The sequence below is a fragment of the Drosophila gunungcola genome, unplaced genomic scaffold (assembly GCF_025200985.1).
Source record: "Drosophila gunungcola strain Sukarami unplaced genomic scaffold, Dgunungcola_SK_2 000064F, whole genome shotgun sequence".
Taxonomy (NCBI): domain Eukaryota; kingdom Metazoa; phylum Arthropoda; class Insecta; order Diptera; family Drosophilidae; genus Drosophila; species Drosophila gunungcola.
The window spans coordinates 408830-418574 of NW_026453227.1; the positions used below are offsets into that span (position 1 = coordinate 408830).

At 35.2% G+C, this 9745-nt stretch overlaps 1 protein-coding gene across 2 annotated transcripts in view; it reads left to right on the forward strand.

Moving 5' to 3' along the window:
* The window catches only part of LOC128264284 (runt-related transcription factor 3), a 37049-nt gene extending 29859 nt beyond the window's left edge, over nucleotides 1-7190 (forward strand). Inside the window, exons 4-6 of one of the 2 annotated variants that reach the window (XM_052999686.1) lie at nucleotides 1285-1401; nucleotides 5151-5348; nucleotides 6156-7190. In XM_052999686.1, the coding sequence (XP_052855646.1) occupies nucleotides 1285-1401; nucleotides 5151-5348; nucleotides 6156-7129 (1289 nt within the window). In that variant the 3' untranslated portion in view covers nucleotides 7130-7190. The remainder of the gene's footprint in view (nucleotides 1-1284; nucleotides 1402-5150; nucleotides 5349-6155) is intronic. The other variant, XM_052999688.1, reaches the window with a different exon arrangement.
* The last annotated feature ends 2555 nt before the right edge of the window (nucleotides 7191-9745 follow it).

Genomic DNA, 9745 nt, shown 5'->3' on the forward strand with positions numbered 1-9745 from the left:
AGTGAAATATTAACCAAGACTTCTTTGGTTAAATAGATTATTTATCATATTTGGCTTATAGTAAAAAAATACCCAGGTAAAGACCAGTTAATTTAACAAATATCATTATAAATATTTATTTTCTTAGGTTTCTTTATTTTGTAAAATAACTAAGATAGGGCATCGCTTATAAGGGAAATTTCCGGGTACTCCCAAAACATTGCAATTTCACTCTGCACAAAAGCTCAGACCACTTTAATTCCTGCCTCGAGATTTGGCTGATGCTGGAAGGACACTTCCTTGCTAATACTTCACTCCATTTCACTTCAGAATGCCGAATATCTTGAAGGAATATTCATTAGACAGCTCTATCACACACACTGCCTGCCCCGTTACATATTTATAAGGATGCAAATATTTTACTTTGCATATGTTCCTGGATTCAGGCGAAATGTTCAAAAAAGGGGGACAGAGGCAGGTCCAGAATCGGGCAGTGGTCCAAAAGTTTTGCCGGTCTGTGTAATCTGGTTTCGGTCCGTATTCAAATCCATGAAATGATTTATATGCCCCGAATGCCAGACAGAGTCCGAAAAAACAAGGGGAAAGGGACACACACACAAGGGCTTTAAGCTGCAGACAAAAGGTTATTATTTTATAATGAATACAAGCTGGCAGGATAACTGCAACCGCCGCAGGATTTTAGTGCGGGCCAAAAATGTAGCTGAAAGTGTCGCCGGTTGGTAAAAGTTTTTTGGGCCATTGTCATTTCACTTTCACATACACACAAAATCCATTGTCGATAGTTCTTGCGGAGTCTTGGCAATTGGGGGGCTGGGAAAACCCGTCTTTTCATCTTAAGTGAATCGAAAGCAACAAAATGTCACTCATCAACTGCTTGTCATTTAAGTTTTCACACAGACAATGAGAAACTAATGCAGTCATTTACACGAATACACATAAATAGTACAGTGGTCGCTTGCATTTGCAATAATAAATTTTGGTCAATTAATTAATAGGTTAGTAAAGGTTTTTGTTTTATTAAACTGTATTACTATTAACTAAAAATTAAACAACTTTATACATTATATAAACTTAAGGTAATTTTATATACACATTTAAAGAAAGATAATTCAATTAAATTAAATCCTATTAAAATATAACAATTCCATAACTAATTATACAATTGTAGAAATACATTTTATTAATCCTAAATCACAACTTCCATGTAGATCGCAAGCGACCATTGTTCTAGTGCAATAAAACCATTAAGTTAAGGACAGAAAATTATAACTGAAAAAAACTTAGTGTTATCCCTTTTAGGACAACAACAGCAGTTCCACTTCGCTTTTGGCCAAAGACCGTTCCACTTTTCCACGGATCCACTTTCCGGCTTCAGGATGCCGCCAATTGGCAATTGTCAGAGTGAGTAATCCCCAAATCTCTATTTATTTTCCCCTTAAATCCAGCCATGCAAAATATTTTTGGGATATGTGATATTAACTTTAAGTTACGCATTAAAAGTCGAAATGTATCAAAAAGTATTTACAAATATTATTTTTGTTTGCCATAATTATTAATTATATGATATATAATTCTATTATATATTAGTTTAATAAAAGTTGAATTCAATATTTAATTTTCGAATCCAATAGCAAATTAAAGAAAAAAAATACTTTATTTTGCAATTTTGATTATCACAACCTATTACCAAACTGTTAGTATTTAACAATGGCTTTGAAAAATCATTTTTTTTATTTTAAAAGTTGTTTTCTCAATGTTTTGTAGGTCTACTAATTTGTTACCAAAGCTAGACAGAAAATAAATTTTTATATATATCAATATTTTTTTTGGCAAATTTGTTCATGAAAAGACATACATATATGTCGTGTGTTAATGACGAAAAAAAGAGCAACTTAAAAAACTTACACGCTTGTTTTTTTTCGTTTTAATGCCGTTGGACAACCATTTGAATGTGGTAAAATTGCGGGTCACCTTGCCATATAGGCTTTTTTCTGGCCTAAGTGGGTTCGTTGTTGCTGTTGTTGCTGTTAAACTGTTGGCCACTTTATTTAACCAAAGTTTACTATACAAACAAATAACCGTTGGTCAAACACAAGCACACACACACACAAATGAGGGAGGAGAAAAAAGTCAACGCCTAAAAAAAGCGCTTTTAAATCAGAGCTTCGCATTCAAATTATGATTTAAATGAAAAACTACGCAGTCCAATAAATTGAAAGCATTTAACCAAGCCAATGTAAACCAATTTTGACAGCTCAAATACTAAGCAGGTTGAGCCAATATTTTTTTTTAGTTGAATGCTTTGATACTCATTGACAAAAAGTTGTTTAATAAAAAACTTTTCTTAACGAATTGTATTTTTAATTTAAAATATAATTTTTTTTCTAAAAAAATTGTTTTTGTATCTTTTTGAATGGCTAAGTCGCCTCTTGTTTGCCAACTAAAAAAACAAAGTTCTATTTTGTATTATACACATCCCAATCATTTTTCATTTTCAACTCCAGCTCCATTGATAGAATATTTATAACAAAATCAATAATTAATATTGTGGGAGACAGTTTTTTTATGCTGTTTTTGCTTTTGTGTTTGCGTAGGTGAAATAAATTTAATTGTACATTTTAAAATGCATTTATATTAAATTTGATGTTTCAATTTAAATTGACAATTAATTGCATTACAACAACATCAGCAACAAAAGCCGGACTAGACATTGTCCCCATCTCCTTCCCCAAAAACTAGCTGCCTGGGGCTAAAAAAAAATTTGCAACGACTACAAATGTGATTTTCTCTTTAGAGCTTGATGCTATTAAAAAAGCTGAAAATAATAAAATTAACATATTAACGATGTTAAAGTAGAAAAACGCAAAAGCAAAGAGTTGGACATACTTTAGCTAGTACGCAATATTTAAGCAATATATATTGACGTGGAAATCCATAATGACAGAATTTGGATCAGGAGCAACTCAAATATTTAAAATTTTAATCTGATTTTTTTTGGGCTTTAAAATAACTTGAAAATTTGTATGTTCATTTTTTAAGCGCGTTTTATTGCCCACCATTTTAAAAAAATATTTAGGGAATTAATTAGAGCTCACTTATTTGCTGATATTTTGTAGGGCTTATTTGTAAAAATCACACCTTCAGTTAGATTATTTTTCAATTTTATTGGTAAAAGCATTTTCAATCAACAATTATTTGTAAACATAAAATAAAAGCAAATTTAAGTTCTTCAAAGCTGTAAAAATCTTTTCAAAATTATACTCAAGTGAAAACCACTTTATAAAAGTATTTTTCAATTTTAATCCAATGTTCTTTGGCTTTTGATTTAAATTCCCCACTTAAGTATTTTCCCAATTCATTATTTGTAGCACTTGCCACTTATATTTTATTACCGCCACTGACCAAAGTGATTCCGGTGAACTAAAAACACAAATGTAAATAAAAAATTGCCATAAATATAAAATGCAACGCAATCAATGCGCAAATTGGCTGCCAATTTGGGCGTCACCTTCACCTGTCACTCACAATTTAAACGCCCATTTTGTGTCAATATTTTAACGTCTAGCCCAGTGCACAAATCAAAATGCAAATTGCACGATTTACAGGATTCTGAAAAGGCAATCCACATTATATAACGCACATAAATATGTATATGTGGGGAACGGGCACACAAGTAAATAATGATTACTGAAAGTGTCTGGTGATACTGATTACCCATAAATTAATTGTTAATATGCAAAAAGCAAAGTATCCTGAATTATTTATTGACAAATTTTATTGACAGTCGCTGCTTGACTTAATTACTGGCATATATTTTATTAATTTCGCAAAAAAAAAACAAGAATCATGAAACCCAAACTCGAATAGCGAAGAGCGAGGGTTTTATGTTTTTAAGGGATTAAAGGCACTATTAATGGTTTACAGTATAAGAGTTGACGTTGTGAAAAAGAAAAAGGTTGATTGATCTTAATTTTTAAGAATAAAAAATGCAATGCAAAAGTATAAGAAATTTTATAAAAAAATTTTAATGTTAAGTAAAAGTGCAACCCGGTAAAGGTTATAGTGACCCCTGGAGTTTTTTGTTGTTTTTAAAAGAGTTTTGCCATTCCATGCGACTTAATAATATATTTGCATTTATTTTGCCACACCTCAACCCTCGGAAAATGGGAAATGTTCCTCTGTCCTGTGCCTTGTTAATAATTCAGGGCCCGAAAATATGCGCAAATAAAGTCAATCAGTGTGACAACAAACAGGCAGGACTAACCACTCTCGCACACAGACACGGATAATGACAGACACCGGGTAGAGTAGCCCACAGTCCACAGCCCACATCCCACAGAGAAAATTGTACACAAAAAGCCACGTAATTAATGGAGGTAGAAACATTTAAGCCAATAGCATTAATAAAGCCACCACAAAATCAATATCCGGCTACGAAAACGCGCCCGTCGCCTATAAAAACTAATTAATAATTTCCGAATGGGCTATTAATTAAGCCTAATTATCTGTGCATGGGTCCCGGCGACCCGCAAAATGTTGACTCCTCTTACCCCGGCTTCTGTTTAACCCCCTACAGCCCCGCAAAATGGCTAAAGAGGGGCTGAATTTTTGGCAGGCCTTGGTCCGTTCCATTGATTTGTTTGTCGCTGTATTTTTTTCACTTCCTGTCTCCGCAAAATGGCAAAGGTCCCGCATAATATGTGGAAAGTGGCTGAGGGCCAGGACCTCCAATTAGCGGCCCACATGGACCATCAAATTGGAGGAGCTGGACCTTCCACAGGGCGCCACATGCTAATCCTCAATTATCTTGCATTTATTTTGTATTTAAACAATATTAAAGCTAGTGAAATCCATTTTTATACTTCCTTTTTTGTTGCTTTGATATGTTATTTGTTTTAAAAAAAGAGTCAAGCATTTTCTTTCGGTTTCTTAATATTACGATTAAGTATTCAAATATACTTAAGCCATATACTCAAATTAAAGTTAAATAAGTATATATAAATATTAAATTTATTATAATTTATTTATAATTTTATTTATTAATAATTTATAATTTATTTATTTATAATTTTTATTTTTGTTTAAATTACTCTATATATTTTTAATCAATTTTTATATAAACATTTTTTGTATTTATTTTCAATTCTTAGGTGCCAGCAACACGCATTGGGGCTATGGATCGGCGGCCTCAGCATATTCGCCGTACTTGGCCAGCAGCGGATTATCGTCCTGCACCACACCCACTTCCGCCCAGTTCAACAATCCAGCCCTGGGCTTCACCTGCTCCTCGAACGACCAGAGCAACAATCAGGACTTCGGAGGAGCCACCAATCGCGACTGTGTTCCAAGTAAGTTTGCCCCTAAATCCCTATTCACATGAAATATATTTAAACTAAATCAAAATCTTAAAAAAATAAAAGAGCAAGAAATAAATTACCAAAAATAAGTTTTTTGTATCAACAGTTCAAGTATTTTTACGAACTATATTTAAATTGTATGTTCATACTTATGCTTACGCTAAATAAAGCAAAATAATACCGAGCAATTGTATAAAATTATTAGATACTAACCATAAATATTGTTAATCCACAGAAATACAATATCTATATTTTCCATTTTCTTCGTCTGTTATTTTTTCCAAGTTAAAATTTGTTTATTTAATAAATGATATTTTAAAACTGCGAAGACTACATAATACATAGAAATCTATACCTTATTTATAAAGAATGATTTTTTAAAATATCTACACTGGTTAAAAAAAACGTATTAAATCCAAGTATTTCAAACTAAGTTGAAATACGTTTCGCTTTGATTTTCATCCAATTTAATAATATATAAGATGAAAATATTAAATTTTTACAAAATGTTTTCTTAATATTTTGGGATAGATTTTAGCATCAATTAATTTCTACATTTAAGTTTAAACAATATTTAACTTAATTGTAATGCATTTAAAACAAATAGATACAACATAAATTTTTGACATATTTTAAATATATACTTAATCATGCAATTTAATCATGAAATTTACTATAATGATTTTATATGTAATTTTATTATAAGGCAAAAATGTTGAAATCAAAAGCCAGACATGTATATTTATTACCCCATTTTATATCATTGTAAATAATATGTTTCCCCCTATTTTCTTGCAGTGCTGCCCGACTCGACGGCCAGCGATCTGGACCAGCACCTGAGCAGCCTGGTGGGCTCGACCAGTGGCCAGATGACGCACCACAGTCTGCTGGGCGCCGGCGGCCAGACCTCGATCTCCTCGACTGTCAACGGGGGGGCGAGTGGGGCGAGTGCCGGTGCCGGAGCGGCCGGCGGCGGAGCGGGCAGTGGCGGTGCCGGCGGCGGCGGTGCCGGTGGCAATTCCATCCTGGTGCCGCGATACCACACCAACGCGAGCAACGAATACAACGTGCACTCCAGCCAAAATGGACCGCGCAGCCTGAGTGACAGCTCGCAGGCGGAATCGCCGGTGCAGGAGGACCTGCTGACCACCAACACGCCGAACTTGGGCAGCACGGCGGGCGGCGGGGCGGCCAATGGTGGGGCCGCCAATGCCGGAAGTGGGGCGGCGGCAGCGGGTGGCAGTGCCGCCTCCGCAGTGGGCAATCCCTCGATGCTGGGCGCCAATCAGAACTTCCCCGGCATTGTCAACCAGGCACAGCACTCGGCCGCCTCCGCCTATGGCGGTGGATCGGGAGTGGTGGGCGGTGGGCATGGCAGTGCCGCTGCTGCCGCCGCCGGTTGCAATGGCTCGCTGTATCCAGTGCTGCCGGCCAGCCTGCTCTACTCGCAGCTCTATACGGCTGCCAATCAGTCCGCCCATGGATTCCATTCGCATACGCTGCCCGCCCACGCATCGCCCAACTCATCGGTGCATGGCGAACTGCAGAGCGTCATGGATCACATCAGCAATGTGGGCGTACGGCAGCAGCACAATATCATGGCCGGCGGGGGAGTGACCCATCCGGGCGACCTCACACTGATCGGCAACTGCGGCGCCTCGGTGAGGAACATCGAGGACGGGAATAGCAATCGGCAGGTGGCCGCCTTAGCTGCCCATCGCGGCCACCACAATCCCACCGACAATGGGGGCAGCGTTTGGAGGCCCTATTGAGGTCAGGTTCTGTGGTGCGGCTCGGCGGTTCTATAGTGCGAGGGGGGCGGGCCGCAGCACGAGGCGGGGATGGGGGTGGGAATGGGGGCGGGAATGGGCATGGGCATGGGCATGAACTACTTGGGGGGTTTCTAACGTGTAAATATCAAAAGGGTCGAACAGTGAGTTCCAGTTGCAGAAAACCGATTTGCAGTCTAGAACACATTGAAATCACAAAAGTATTCTCAAAAATATCGATAACAAAATTACAGATTACAATTTTATACTTTTATCGATTTTTGCAATTTTTTCAAGACAGTATATAATGTAAATGTATATATATATACTTGTGTGTATATATATTTAAGCTGCAAGCAAAGACTCCACTACAGGCATCTTGTGGTTTAAAGACTATTGTTTTCGACAAATTTTTATTGAGTTGACGTTACAACTTTAAGGCATCACATTTTTAATCAACCATTTTCGAATTCGAGATTATCAACAAGATAAGCATAGATTTTTTTAAGACAGAATACAAAATTTCATAGTCAATTTTTCAAGTTTATTTTTGAAAGAGCTATCGGTCAACGAAAACTGGGAACCGCCGGGGCTTGAGCCCTGTTCGAAAAAAAAATTATTGTATATATCTGGGGCGTAACTGAAATCTTTGGAGATTAAAAAAATAGCTTGGGTGTCGATGGGCATAATTTTTGCAAACCGATGAAAGTATTCAGCTTGTATATAGTGTCAGCGGACGTAAAATATTTCATATCCCACGAACAGGCATCTAAAGCATTGTTTTTAAATCTCTAGAAGTTTGTGAATTTTTGTGTGTTTTTTTTCTCATAATCTTATGACCATATAAACAAAAACAAAATTATCAATTTTTAGTAGAATTTGTTGGAGTGTTACAAAGCACTCCAAATAGCATATAGTTAAATAAAGAGACAAGAATATAAACTAGGGATTACGAAAAAAATACTTAGCAAATTTGAAGGGTGAAAGGATAGCCCTTTCAAACACATTTCTGTGCAATTTTAAGACATAAAAAAACACAAGAAAACATATATGAATTTTAAACAGCATTGGGTCTGTATCGAGTTACTTTTTTTTTGTATTTGTTCCAGGCCCGTGGTAAGCCCGAGCCATAAAACTAGTCACATTAGCGATAAGAAATTACCGAAATAAAATACCGAAAACGATTAAAGAAAACACATGAAAATACTTATAAACTTTAAACTAGTCGTAAACATTTTTGAAGCCAAATCCAAGTTGATTTATAGTTATTTTTCCTGTTTTTTCTGTAAGATATGAGTGTTGGGAATGAGCGAGGGTATGGGTATTTTTGAGGGGGAAGGGGGGGAGGGGGATTTATTTAATTGGGCGGGTCGTAGAGCCGATGTATGTCTGAGTTCCTAAGCCGTAATCCATGTTCGTGAATTTGTTTACTGTTCATTTCATGTGCTTCGATCTGCGTGTCCTTTAAATGTGTATAAACATGTGCAATCTAAGCTAACCAAAACAAAAAAAAAACAAAACAAAACAAAAACAAAAACAAAAACAAAAACAAAAATATATAACTATAGATATGCATATAACGAGATATCTGTATACTAAATGGTAGACCGCACACCCGAAACCGCAATCTATGACACTTGGAAACTTATATTGTAATTATTTTTTTTGTTAGCTGTAAGTGGTAAAAAAAATGCAACAATGCAATTAAATTCCAAACAAACACTATACTACGCGAACGGTAAATAGAGTTAAGAAATCGGTTAGAAATGTCCAATATAGCACATTCTTATATATAAAAATATATGTACACGCTAACTAACAGAATCGAAGTAAAAATGTAATTGATGTATACCACAGGAATCCAAAGAAAATACCGAAACTATGTGTATAATTTAGCCAAGATCCCCGCATATTTAAATATATATAGAAATTAAACCAACATTTTGTGCAATAAAAAAAAATAAAGCAAACGAGAGTTCTTTGTAATAAAATAAATAAATGTAATTAAAACATATTATTTGAGGAACAGAAAAACTAAACCAAAATGATCTAAATAAAACTTAAATTCAACAATTATATTAAATAAAATTATGAAAATTAATAACAAATTGTGATAACAGTCTATTTTTTCAAGGAGGGATAATTCATTTATTATATAGGACATATACTGATTATCATTTTGTTAAAAATAAATTTTATATTAAGTATTTTAAATGTTTTATTTTATTATTATAATATTTTGAATAAAAACAGTAAACAGAAGCATGTTAAGATCTTTGGTAATCTCAGTTATTAAACTAAGCAAAACTAAAATGCAGTAGTTTTAATGTAACCTATTTGAAAGTTTTTAATTTATGTAGTTATTTGTAAGTAGTAGCTAACTAACAATTTTATACTTGATATTTTGTTGTAAAGTTTTTTATTTTGTCCAATTTTTTGTATTTTGTAGACAATCCTTTCAAGACGAATTTTATTTGGATTTTCTCCTATTTTCTGTGCAGCCGTTTTACGACTCCGTCGGGGCCAATTGGCCGTAGTGAAACTTATGACCTGGCCGGAATACTACCAAGCCCCGTCTCTTCTAATGCCATCTCCGTGCGGTTTGGATTTGGCGGGCAA